Below are 12,572 nucleotides of genomic sequence, written 5' to 3'. Positions count from 1 at the left end.
GGCGGACGGCGCGCGCTCACGCACGCCCGGCGCCCAAGTGCCGCAGAAGTGCGGCTCCGGCGTGTCTTCCGCGCGGAGGCGCTCGCCGACTTCCTTCCGCAGCTGCCAGCCCACCCGGAGGATGTGCTGCGTAGCGCCGGGCCGTGGCGCCTGCGCTGTGGGACGGAAGCCCGGCGCACACGTGACTTACCACGGTTTTAGAGGCCGCGGAATAACATGTGACAATTTTAGTAACTGTTAGGGTTGCCGAAAGGGGAATGCAGGAGGCCAAAGGTGGTAAAGAATTATAAATTTACTTCTAAGAACAGAAGGGCTGAGATCAAAATGGCATCAATGGGGCAGAGCAGGGGAGCGGGATATTTATGTCTCTTGTAAAGGTCGGTCAGACTAACCGGTGGGTCTGGGTGCAGGTGGGGCCCAGGTGCAGGTGGGGGCCGGGGCCGGGGGCCCAGGGGCAGGTGGGGGCCCAGGGGCAGGTGGGGGCCAGTGCAGGTGGTCCATGGAAACTGGTTTACTGGAAACTGAAGGCTGTTAATCATGAAACAAATCGTTGGGAGCGGCAAGAGCCCCAAGTAGGGCATAATGGAGCGCAAGAAGGAGCCAAGTAGTAACATTCCTTTTAACCCACACTGTCGGAAACATTGTCATATCAGGACAGTGAGGAACGTAAGAAACTATGTACAAGGTGTGTCGGAGTGTGTCTTGCCCAGGCCACACCTGTCATGGGTCCAGGGTCAGGAGCCTGGTCCAGGTCAACGGCTGCACGTGGACTAGTGCAGGTCCAGCCCTGGGAGCACGTGGTGGTAAGAAAGTGCAGCAGTGTCCTGCAGCAGTGCAGACACTGGCCTGGGAGGAGGAAGAATGGAGAAGATGTGGGAATGTTACCAAACTCAAGGGGTTTGCTGCTTGGGTTGCAATAGTCAAAAAGGAGATGTAGTTATCACAAGGTAGTTTTACTTGCAGCAAGTAAAGGAGACAGGAGGTTCTGCCTTCTAAAAGAGAGGCTTAGCTATTCTTATGTACACTGTTTGGTCAATTATATGTTGGCTTCTTTATACTTGGCTACTTTTAAGTTTTTAAATATATTTTTGTTGATTTCAGAGAGGAAAGGAGAGAGAGAGAGAGAGAGAGAGAGAGAGAAACATCAGTGATGAGAGTGAATCATTGATTGGGTCCCTCCTGCATGCCTCACACTGGGGATTGAGCCCACAACCCAGGCATGTGCCCTGACCGGGAATCGAACTGGGACCTCCTGTTTCATAGGTTGATGCTCAATCACTGAGCCACGCCATCTGGGCTGTACTTGGCTACTTTATTTTTTAGTTTTATTTTTTAAAACATATTTTATTGATTTTTTACAGAGTGGAAGGGAGAGGGATAGAGAGTTAGAAACATCGATGAGAGAGAAACACCGATCAGCTGCCTTCTGCACACTCCTCACTAGGGATGTGCCTGCAACCAAGGTACATGCCCTTGACCGGAATCGTACCTGGGACCCTTCAGTCCCCAGGCCGACGCTCTATCCACTGAGCTAAACCAGTTAAGGCATGTACTTGACTACTTTAAAAAAAATTATTAAGTAAATACTTTTATTGATTTCAGAGAGGCAGGGAGAGGGAGAGAGAGAGAAACATCAATGAATGATGAGAGAGAGTCGAGCATCACCTGCCTCCTGCACGTTCCACACTGGAGATTGAGCCCACAACCTGGATGTGTGTCCTGACCAGGAATTGAACTGTGACCTACTGGTTTATAGGTTGATGCTCAACCACTGAGCCATGCTGGCCAAGCTAGACTTGGTTACTTTCATCCCTTGATTTCCTGTCAGCTCATCCAGTTTACAGCGGGATCTATAAAATACTGTGCTCCATGTTAACATTAGCAAGAAAAAACATTTAGAACTGCCCTGACCTTGAGACCCTTGTCCTATCTAACAGGAAGGGGATCATAGAGGACTTCCAAGTCATACTAAGAAGCTTGGACTTTATTGTTTGTGAAAGGTGGGGGGGGGGTGTCTAGGAGAGACATGATCAACCCAACATTTAACAAAACCCCATTTTAAAAACCTTTTTTTGGAGTATCTACTGTATGAAGGACACTCAGGAGAGGGGGTGTAGTTTGTGTTTAGTCCTGTGAATTTTCACCAACTGAATACACAACCATGTAGCCAGCATCCCACCAAGCCCTCAAGTGGTTTTGCTACGGGAAAGGGGACCTGCCCTGGCGGATCTGCCTGGGGCTGGCCGGTAATGTGTGGGTTCTTGGCTTCGTGCAGGAAAAACTTCACAACACGAGTCCAGGAGACCATGAAGGTGCTGCGCACGGTAAAAGCTGGACGCAGTAAAACAAGAGAGGGCTTAGTGTAGAAGAAGCAACAGGAGAGCTGAGGCTGGGCTGCCCTAGCTCTCTGGGAAGTCAGAGAAAACGGGGCCTTGAGAACAGGTCCAGGGGTGAGCCTGAGATGAGTTGCTGCTGCCTATTGCTCCCCTGCTTGTAAGTCTCAGTTGATTAACTGGCCTCAGACCCGTAGGTAAAGCACATGCAAATCCTCCAGCTGCCTCTTAGCGCTGGCTGGCCGCATGGTCCTGAGCCACGTATTTTTGATGGCTCTGGCTTCCACCCTGTCCCACCCGAGTCCATCTCTCTGCCCCTTCTTGATCCAGCTGCCCCTCTGTGCTTCCCTGGATGCTCCTGTCCCTGTGTCATTTGTCTTTTTCCTCTTTTTGTTGTTAATCTTCACTTGAGGCTATTTTTTTCCATTGATTTCTAGGGAGTGAAAGGGTGAGAGGAGGGGCGGGAGAGAGAGAGAAACATCTATGTGAGAGAGACACAACGATTGGTTGCCTCCTGCATGCACTCCCTACTGGGGCTGGGGAAACTGAGGTATGTGCCCTTGACCAGGAATCAAACCCACAAGCCTTCAGTCCACTGGCCAGAGCCAGGAGGGTGTCTTTTTCATTTGAGTTCTGTATGCCCTCCTGTGCCCTAAAAGTCCTGGGCTGGGGTGGGGTTAGCACCAGCCCTGCCTTATTTCCCTCTCTTCTTCTGCCCTGCTGAGTTGCAAGTTTCTTCTATTGATTGACAAGAGCGCCTGCTGACTAGAGTAAGGCCTAGGACTGGGGGCTGCAGGCCAGGACCAGCCCTAAATCTCATAGCTGTACATAGGAATGAGTTCCCAAACCTGCGGTCCCCTCCACACTCCTGGTGTTAAAGGAGCTAAGAGGAGGCACAAGTCACAGGTCTCCCCGGGTGTAGCCTGTCTCGGTGATCACCCTCAGAATCAAATGAAAGAGGAAACAGGAAAGTGATTTGAGAAGACTGCACGAGTACCAGAGATTGGTTTGTTGGTACTTGTCTCTCTCACGTTGCCTCTTGCCCTGTGAGAGATACAGATGATGCTCTGAAAATTCCGGTCGCAAAGAAGATTGATGGAAATTTCATTTGCTTGTAGGTAGACAGAAATGTCAGTGGGTCTGGCCAGGCACTAGAGGTTAGTGGGGGCGGGGGGCGGGCTGCTTCTTTGAGATTAAGGGAGAGATGGTCTCCATTCACCATGGGATCCTCATGGCGCGTGTCCCTGACTGTGGGAGGCAAGTTGAGGGGGCAGGTGGGGAGGTCTGGAGCACTGTGCTTGTTCTAGACTTCACATGATACTCAAAACCATGGAGTTGGTGCTCTCTGGTAGTGAGTTCCCTGTCACTGAAGATATTCAAGCAGAGGCTGGATATATATCTGTCAGAGTTATCATGGAGGAGCGTCCTGCTGTGAGCGGGAATTTGGGTCCTTCTGTGGTAGGTGACCTATACTTACTAAGATAAATGGAAAATGCTCTCCAAAGCGTTGCTTCATGCACTGTGTCAGTGTTGAACGTGGGGTGGATGCAGACAGAGGCCTGCATTGTCAGGGTCCCACTTGGTTTCCCCATCCCCTTGAGGCACTGTTTCAGGCATGGATAATCTAGTAAGTCACTTACCAAATGAAGGATCAAACTATAGGAACCATGTGAAGGTGGGGACCCTTAGGCTGAGGACTCTGGCAGCTTTTATGTATGTATGTACTAGTATGTATGTATGTATGTATACATGTATGTATTCATGCATGCAGGAACACAGCCCCCCACTACCACGAAGCATGCAGTGGTGTTTCCCACATTGGGGGAAATTGCAGGAGGCAGCACGTCCATAGTGCAGTGGGTCAGCCTTGCCCCGGGAAAACTATCTTTGTGGTCATGGTAGCTCTCCTGCCAGGTAAGTGTGGCAGCTTGTTATTACTGAGCTGGGGCAGGGGAGGCGTTTGCCCTGGAAGGTGGGGTGGTGGTGGTGGCTGATGTGGGATGAAACCAGTGTGGAGATTTCATAGGCTAAGTGAGGTCTGTTTAAGAATTTATGACTTCTGTCCTGCCTGGTGTTCCCAGTGGTTAGAGAATCGGCCTGCACACCAAAGGGTCATGGATTTGATTCCTGGTCAAGGGTTGCAGGTTTGATCCTTGGTCCCAGTTGGGGCGCATGTCGGGAGGCAACCAATTAATGTCTCTCTCACGTTGATGTTTCTCTCTGTCTCTCCCCCTCCCTTCCACGCTCTAAACTCAATGTCGAAAATTTCCTCAGGTGAGGATTAACAAAAATAAAAAAAAAGTATTTATGATCTGAGGGTTTATCTTTAGTTGTGTCTACCCTCCTTTTTAATCTCTCTTATTTTCCTAACAGTCTTTGTTTATTCATTTAAAAATTATTATAAAAATACATATATATATAACATAAAATTTACCATTTTAACAATTTTTAATGTACAACTCAGCGTCATTAAGTATATTCACAGTGTTGTGCAACCATCACCACTTACATTCATCTTCAGAACTTTTTCATCATTCTTAGTAGAAACTCTACCCACTATACCTTAACTCCTGTGACCCTTGCCCTCCAGCCCCTGGCAACCACCGTTCTACTTTCTGTCTCTCTGAGTTTGCTTATTCTAGACACTTCATATAAATCACATAATATTTATCTAGGTACTTCATATAAATCACATAATATTTATCTATTTATCTAGGTACTTCATATAAATCACATAATATTTATCTATTTATCTAGGCACTTCATATAAATCACATAATATTTATCTATTTATCTAGGTACTTCATATAAATTACATATTTATCAAATCCATATGTTGAAGTCCGTATCCCCAGTACCTCGGAATGTGACTGTGCATGGAGATAGGGTCTTCACAGAGGTACTTACAGTGAATGAGCTCATATATATGGGTCCTAATCTGATATGACTGGTATCCGTATAAGAAGAGGAGATTAGGACACATAATACAGACTGAGAGATAAACATGTCAGGATATAGTGAGAAGGTGGCCATCTGCAAGCCAAGGAGAGCTGCTCTCCTCAGGAAAAAATAAACCTATCCACACCTCCATCTTGGACTCCCAGCCTTCAGAGCTGTGAGAAGATAAATTTCTGTTGTTTAAGCCTGCCAATCTGTGGTGTTTTGTTATGGCAGCTCGAGCCAGCTAGTACCTTGTCCTTTCATAACTGGCTTTTTTTTTTTTTTTTCACTTAGCACAACATTTTCAAGGTTCATCCATCTTGTAGCATGTACTAAATTTTCTTTTTTTTAAAAGATTAGCATTTTTAAAAAACATTTTTTATTGATTTCAGAGAGGAAGGGAGAGGGAGAGAGAGAGATAGAAACTTCAATGATGAGAGAGAATCATTGATTGGCTGCCTCCTACATGCTCCACATTGGGGATCAAGCCCATAACCCGGGCATATGCCCTGATTGGGAATCAAACTGTGACCTCCTGGTTCATAGGTCAATGTTCAACCAAGGAGCCACGCCGGCTAGGCAAACATTTTTTTTTTAAATGGCGGAATAATACTCCACTGCATGGGTAGACCACATTCAGTTTATCCATTCATTTGCAGGTAGGCACTTGGGTTCTTTCCACCTTTCCAGTATTGTGAATAATGCTGTATTGACCACGAGTGTACAGGGATCTGTTTGAGCCCAAACAAGTTCTCTTTATTTATTTATTTTTAGCAGTCTATTTTAAAAAAAATTGGGAGACCAATGTAACAAACCTAGGTGTATGGAAAATGCAATCAGTAACTCGGACTCTGTAGCCCCATCCAGGGCCAGCACCAAGACCTCTGTTTGCCCTGCCCCCTGTTCCTCAAGCCCCCAAAAGGACAAGCGTGTGAAGAACCCGGGGTCAACTCAGGCCACTTTCCCACATTGTAACCACCTCCATCCCACCCTCAGTGGACACACACCCCTGGACCAGCAGGCTGGGTTTAGGCCCAAGAAGGGAACAGAGAGGTTCTCCGGGTGGCAGGGAATCACAGCTGTACCCCAACCGGCTCAAAATCCCAAGTTAGCAAAGGAAGGCAAAGAGGATACTAGCTGGCACTCCCACTCCTCTCCCCCCAGCCTCCCCCAGACAGCAGCCTCACATCCTGATCAGTGACACTGTGATTCTGAGGTGCCAGTGGGGCTCCCAGTGGCTTCAACAGCCCCGAGGACATGATTGCAGAAGGTGTGGCGCCGGGGCGGGGGCGGGGGGAGCGGCATTTGTCCTGCCACCTGCTCAGTATTAGCCGGATGAGCTGCTCCTCCCAGCTTGTGCCTGGGATGCGTGTGACCCCTCTCCCCTCCGGAACATCCATGGCCGGGAACCAGCCCTCTTGCCAGAGAGAAAGCATATGTTTATACATTGAATTGTATAGGAATGTTCATAGCAGCTGATTGGTAATAGCTGAAACTTGAAAACAACCTAAATGTCTCCCAACAGTTGAATTGATCACAGTTTGTGGTACTGTAAGTCCTCAGTTACCATTGTCAATAGGTTCTGTGATTTTAAGCGAAATGACATAATGAAACCAGTTTTACCATAGGCCGTGTGTGTGTGTGTGTGTGTGTGAACACTGAGTGGCTATTTTATAATATTAAGAAAGTAATTGGGTAAGAGATCAATCAACCAAAGGACTTGTATGCATGCATATGAACATAACCAGTGGACACAGACAGCAGGGGGGGTTAGGGCATGTGCTGGGGGGGTGGGAGCGGCTGGAAGAGGTCAATGGGGGAAAAAGAAGACTCATGTAATACTTTTTAATGACCCTTCAGCCCGTAGGCCGACACTCTATCCAGAGCCAAACCAGCTAGGACTGTAATACTTTAAACCAGTGGTCGCCAACCTTTCGGACCTCATGGACCACCAGTGGTCCGTGGACCATTGGTTGGCTACCGCTGCTTTAAACAATAAAGAATTTAAATTTAAAAAAGTAAAAAAAAAAGAAGAAACTGAGAGGCCCCAGCCCCTGGCAGGGAGCAGGCTAGGAACCATGGGCAGCATTTTTCTTTTGGACTCAGGACTTATTTGGGCTGGGATGTTGAAGGAGAAGCCCTCTGGTTTGACATGTATAATGCTTTCCCCCCCACTGAGGGTGCCAGCTGGAGGCCCTGCTTGAGGTATGGCAACGCCAAAGCTCCCACCCCAGGACACCCTCCACCACTCGGATCGGATTAGAGCACCATAGGCTAATTGACACAAACAAGAGTTAAGTTCCTATGGCACCTCGTCAGCATTATAGGAGAACCACGTTGAACAAAACGACATTATTTGCGGGTGTGCCATCTATCCACACAATGGAATACGACTCAGAACAAAAGGGAGTGGACGATTCATATGTGCTACAACATGAGCAAAGCTCAAAATAATTTTGCTGAGTGAAAGAAGTCAGATGAAAAGGAATCGCATGGGCATGATTCCATTTATATAAAAATCCAGGAAATGCAAACTAAGGGCAATGACTGCAGATCGGAGGTTGCCTGGGGAGGGATAAAGGGAGGGACTGTGAAGGGACATAAGGAAAATTGGAGAGTGAGGAATCCGTTCGTTATTTTGATCGTATCCAATTAGACGTCATTAAAGCTGTTTTAGAGGAAAAGCACACAGTAGATACCTAATCGATTCTTGTTCCTTTCCAAGGTGCTGACTGCTACCCTCACAGTGACACCCTCCCCCAGACAGGCAGCCAGTGTCTGCTTTCCCTCGGCGGCGTTATGGAACTGGCTCTCTGGGGCGGTCACATGCCCTTAGGAAAATTGCATCAAACAGCATTCGAGGAGGAGGCGGAAGAAGGCTTGGAACCCCTGCGCCACTGGAAATGGATCCCTGTCCCTCCACCCTCTGACTCACATCACATCGTCAGAAGCGCCTCTGAGCTCCATCGGCATTCTGCCTCTTCCAGAGGTCTGGGAAGGTTAAACTCCGAGCCATTGACCTCAAAGGTCGGACATAGAGGGCTTTCCTTAACTATTAGGGCTTTCTTCTCCTGACCTTTGGAGAGGGGCTGAAATGTATGTCTGTGGTTCTCAAATAGGGTTCTTGTTGCTTGGCCCTGAAAACTCCCTTGTTCAGAAAAACTGAGACATGTCAAGGTCATTGACTTGCTTCAGACTTTGGATCAAGTTAGTGCAAATACTGGGAAGACTCAGGTCCCAGACCTAACTCGAGGGCCGTCCCACTTTTCCCCCTGCTGCTACCCCCGCCCGTGACCCACATCATATGACCTCAGGGCTGCCGAGGGAGAGACAAGGCCCTGCCCGCTGGGGCCTGGCAGCTGGCACAGCAGCGCAGAGCAGGCTCCTCTCAGCCTCGCAGGGTCAGTGCCGCTTCCCCATCACGCCCGCCCAGTTGCCCTAGTGACTGTGTGACCCTTCTCCCCCGCCCTCGCTGCCACCAGCCCTATAAATAGAGGCAGCGAGCAGCTGGGCTCTCTTGGCAGTCACCATGAGGGCGCTGGTTCTGCTCTGCTGCTTTGTGGCGTCTCTCCTGCTCCCAGGACAAGCAGGTATGACCCCACCCCCGTGGGCCAGGCCAGACTTCAGCTCTGTGCTGTGGGGGGCTTGGGCAGTAGTTGGAGAATGAGGCCTCCGTGATTCCTGGGGCTGATGGCTGGTCTCATCCTGTCCCCATTCTCTTCTCCCCCGGGGCTCAGGAGAAAGAAGTGGGTGGTGGGGAGAGCCTGATAACATTCAGGGGGCTCTCGGGGAGGCAGAAGCAATGAACTGAGAGGTGCAGGCAGGGGTCAGCCTGAGCCAGGGGCCAGGGAGAAGGTCTGGCCAGTAGATGCTAGGGAAGAGGACCTTGAAATTCAAGACTAGAGGAGCCTCCTAATGGGACAAAATGAACCTATCTTAGAGCGGGAGGTGCCCCTGGAGGTCACTGTGTTGACCCTCCCCCCTGTGGAGATCTGGCAGGGGGCCTGGATTGGCATGGCTGAGGACGGGGGACCATGCTGGGCAGAGTTGGGGTTTGTCTGAGGAGCAGTGGGATAGAGTGGGGGTGAGTTCGGGATAGGGCTGGAGATCGAGTTGGGGATGAGGTTGGAAACGGAGTTGGACAGAGGAACAGGACTGTTCTGGAGTAGACCTAGGCTTGGCTGGAGCTTTGTTAGAAGTGGCTGGGGGCCGGAGTGCCATGGTTTTCGACATCTCAGCGCTGTGAGGCAGAGCGGCTCTGGTTACAGCACGGGGGTTATTTATAGGTGTGGGGGGGATACCAGAGCATTTTGCCACCTCTCTGTTCCCAAGATTCCTGGGGCTAGGTTCCCCCGGGGATGCTTCAGGGAGCTCTGGGGACCCCCCCAGGAATCTGGGACTCTGCTTTGTCTTTTGATGACTACAGTCTCCATCCACACAGGGGATGTGGGGGCCAGAGACTAGCCTTTCTGATCTTTGAGGTTCTGATTTTTGAGGGCCCAGTCTCAACCAGGAGAGCAGGTGGCTGGGGCAGCAGAAGCCATTATCTTGCAAGTTAGAGGCCAAGGTGGGGGGGCTCCAGCTTCGCATGTGCTGCTGGGCCCTGCCCTTGTCTGCCCTTGAGTTAATTTGGGCTCCGTGGGGCTGCAGCGGCTGGAGTGTCGAGGATTCCAAGCGGCTGTCAGGTGGCTAAGTATGGAAACAGCCGCGTAATTGGATCCTGAGCCCCGAGCCACTGCCACCCTCTCCCTTTCAAAACCCCTCCCCTGCTCCGCCCAGCCCCAGCTGCCACCTCTGCTTCCACACAACAGGCCCAGGAACTTTTAGCCTTTTAGGGACATCCTTTATCTTTTCTCCCAACGAGGGGTCTGGACATCTGGCATGTTCCCCAGGCCTCTCAGGGGGTCTTGGGGTTTTTTTGGAAAGGAGGCAGTCAGGTGCTCTGTGCAAAGATCCTCTCTCTGCATGCTCCTTCCTTCCTAAACTCTGAGGTGTGCCCTGGCTTCTAGGGAGGGGTTGTCCACCAGTGGGCAAGGTTCCCTCCCTCCTCATCCTGCTCACACTTGGGCTGTGGGTTCTTCCCCCTGTGGATTGGATCACTACTTCAGCTGTAGGTTGCATACCCCAAAAGATGGCTTCCTTCTGCACCCACTGGGAGATTCCAACCATGAGGGTGGCTCCCCTCCACACCCATAATGACAATTTTTCCGACTGGTTGATTCTCTCCCCGAACTGTGCCACCCTGCCCACGGCCACAGCTTTGCTTCTGGACTTCCCACCTCACCCCTGGGGCCTCATTTCCATGCCCATGTTGTTTGCTCCTCCCTGGGTGGCAGGTGTTCTCTACAACCCCATTCCCGTTTCCTGGGGGAATCCTACAGAGTCTTCACGTTGCTCCCATGATCCTCTGGGCCGGGGCAATGGCTCCACAGTCTCCTCTTCTCATCTCTATGTGGGGGACCAAGCGCCCCTCCAGATGCCAGGACACGGATGGAGCCACCAGGCCCCCCTGACCCCAGTCCTTTGTAACCATCAGGGTCCTCCTCTTTGTCTTGGGGACACCTTGCTCAAGGACAGGGGAAAGCAACCTTGAATCGATTGACTCCGTCTCCTCATTTTCTAGGTAAGGGAGCCAAAGCCAGAGGAATGAAGAGATGTGTTCAAGATTAGACAGTGAGGTAGTGACAGGCACACCCAGCCTAGGGCTAGTCTCACCCTATCTGGGAGTTCCCGCCCTTTCTTAGTCTCCCAGAACGCCTCTGCCTGTCAGGGCCCGTGAGGGTGGTGGAGAGGCTTCCCTCAGGATGCAGGACAAGAATGATGCCATTGGTCCTTTGACTTCTTGGAGGGCGGGGTGGGATGGGGGTGCTGGGTTGAAGCCGTTGGCATTTGTTAGGCTGAATATGGGACATCTTGCTTCCTGCTGCCTCCTGGAAGCAGAGAGAGATTGGGGACAGGCAGGGCAGTTTTCTGACTTGGTGCATCCCTTGTCCTCCAGCCCAGTCCTGGTTGCAGATGTGCACGTCTGCTCTGGTTCCCACCCTAAAATCCCAGGGCTTGGTGCATGTTGGGGCTGACCCACCCCTCCACGAGAGATGAGGGTGTATGGTACCACCAGGAAGTATGCCCTCTCCAGACCCCCACCTCACCCACCTCAGGCTGGTTATTTTTGGGGAGAGGCCCATTCACCTTCCCTCAACAGAGCCATGCAGCAGCAGCTATGATCCACTGTGGGGAGGCCTGCTGAGAGGGTCATGAGCTCGGGCATCCCGGGGAAAGAGCAGACCCCAAAGACTTTCCAGTCCCCTGCAAGCTGTGTCCCCAGGGGGCTCTCTGTTCCTAGCTCAGTGCAACTTGATGAGCCTCTAGGGAGCAGCTGGTCCACCACTTCCCTCACCGAGTCTGCGAAGTGCTAGCCTGGGATTTGCTAGTAGATGCGTCCTCCCAGATGTGGACCTCTTGCTCGGTGGCCTGTGAAATGGCATTTTGGAAATGCTGATTTTGCCCCATGTCTGGATGTGACGCTGAAGGTCACACAGCCTTCGGTGTTTGTGACAGGGCCAGGTCTGGAATTCAGGTTTCCTCGCTTGCCGTCCAGTGTTTTTGGCCACTTGTGCCCTCAGAAAGGAGGTCCCAATGAGACCAGTTGCATCCACCTGGCTGTTTAGTGCTCACTGAGGTGTAGTGGGCTGGGACAGAGCTAGACCCTATGGACATAGGAGGAAGACGGCTGTTCCTCCTCTGACCCCGTCTGAGGGGCTGAGGACAGGGCCTAGTACTGTGGCTCCTGGCCTGGCATAAGGGTGGTGCCTGGGGGCGTGGGAAGGGGTGGGGTCTGCCACTGTGAGATGCTGGGCTTACCCCTCTGTTTTAGGCTCCTTCTTTGCTCCAAATTCAAATCCAGCCCGACTGATGACACAACCCCTTCATTTAAATATTATTGGAGTATTAGAACCCCAAACACCTTGCCACATCTCATCACTCATTTATCCCAGATTTATTACGTACCTTCTATCTTTTAAGTGTGGTACTGGGGGAATTCAGATAGGCCTTTTGTCCTTGGAGAGCTTACAGTTCGCTAGGGGAAACAGGGTGTCTTCTGCCTTAGGCCTGTACATGGGAAAAATCAGGTACACAGAGGTGTCGTAGGGAGGAACAGATGAATTGAGGTGGGATGCAGGGGAGTGGATCAGGAAATGTTTTATAGATGAGGGGGCATTTGAGCTGGATCTTGAAGAAGAAGGTAGATTCAGACTGAAAAGTTGGAAGGAAGAGAATTCCCTGGAGTCAGGAAAGAGT

The 12,572-nt window shown here is 50.7% G+C and overlaps 1 protein-coding gene across 2 annotated transcripts in view; it reads left to right on the top strand.

The window, feature by feature from the left end:
* Positions 1-7,969: 7,969 nt before the first annotated feature.
* Positions 7,970-12,572, top strand: part of SRL (sarcalumenin) — a 43,274-nt gene continuing 38,671 nt past the window's right edge. Inside the window, exon 1 of one of the 2 annotated variants that reach the window (XM_006757882.2) lies at positions 7,970-8,863. In XM_006757882.2, coding sequence (XP_006757945.1) covers positions 8,803-8,863 — 61 coding nt within the window. In that variant the 5' untranslated portion in view covers positions 7,970-8,802. The remainder of the gene's footprint in view (positions 8,864-12,572) is intronic. The other variant, XM_006757883.2, reaches the window with a different exon arrangement.

The sequence above is a fragment of the Myotis davidii genome, unplaced genomic scaffold (assembly GCF_000327345.1).
Source record: "Myotis davidii unplaced genomic scaffold, ASM32734v1 scaffold555, whole genome shotgun sequence".
Taxonomy (NCBI): domain Eukaryota; kingdom Metazoa; phylum Chordata; class Mammalia; order Chiroptera; family Vespertilionidae; genus Myotis; species Myotis davidii.
This window is presented reverse-complemented; position numbering and strand designations above follow the sequence as displayed.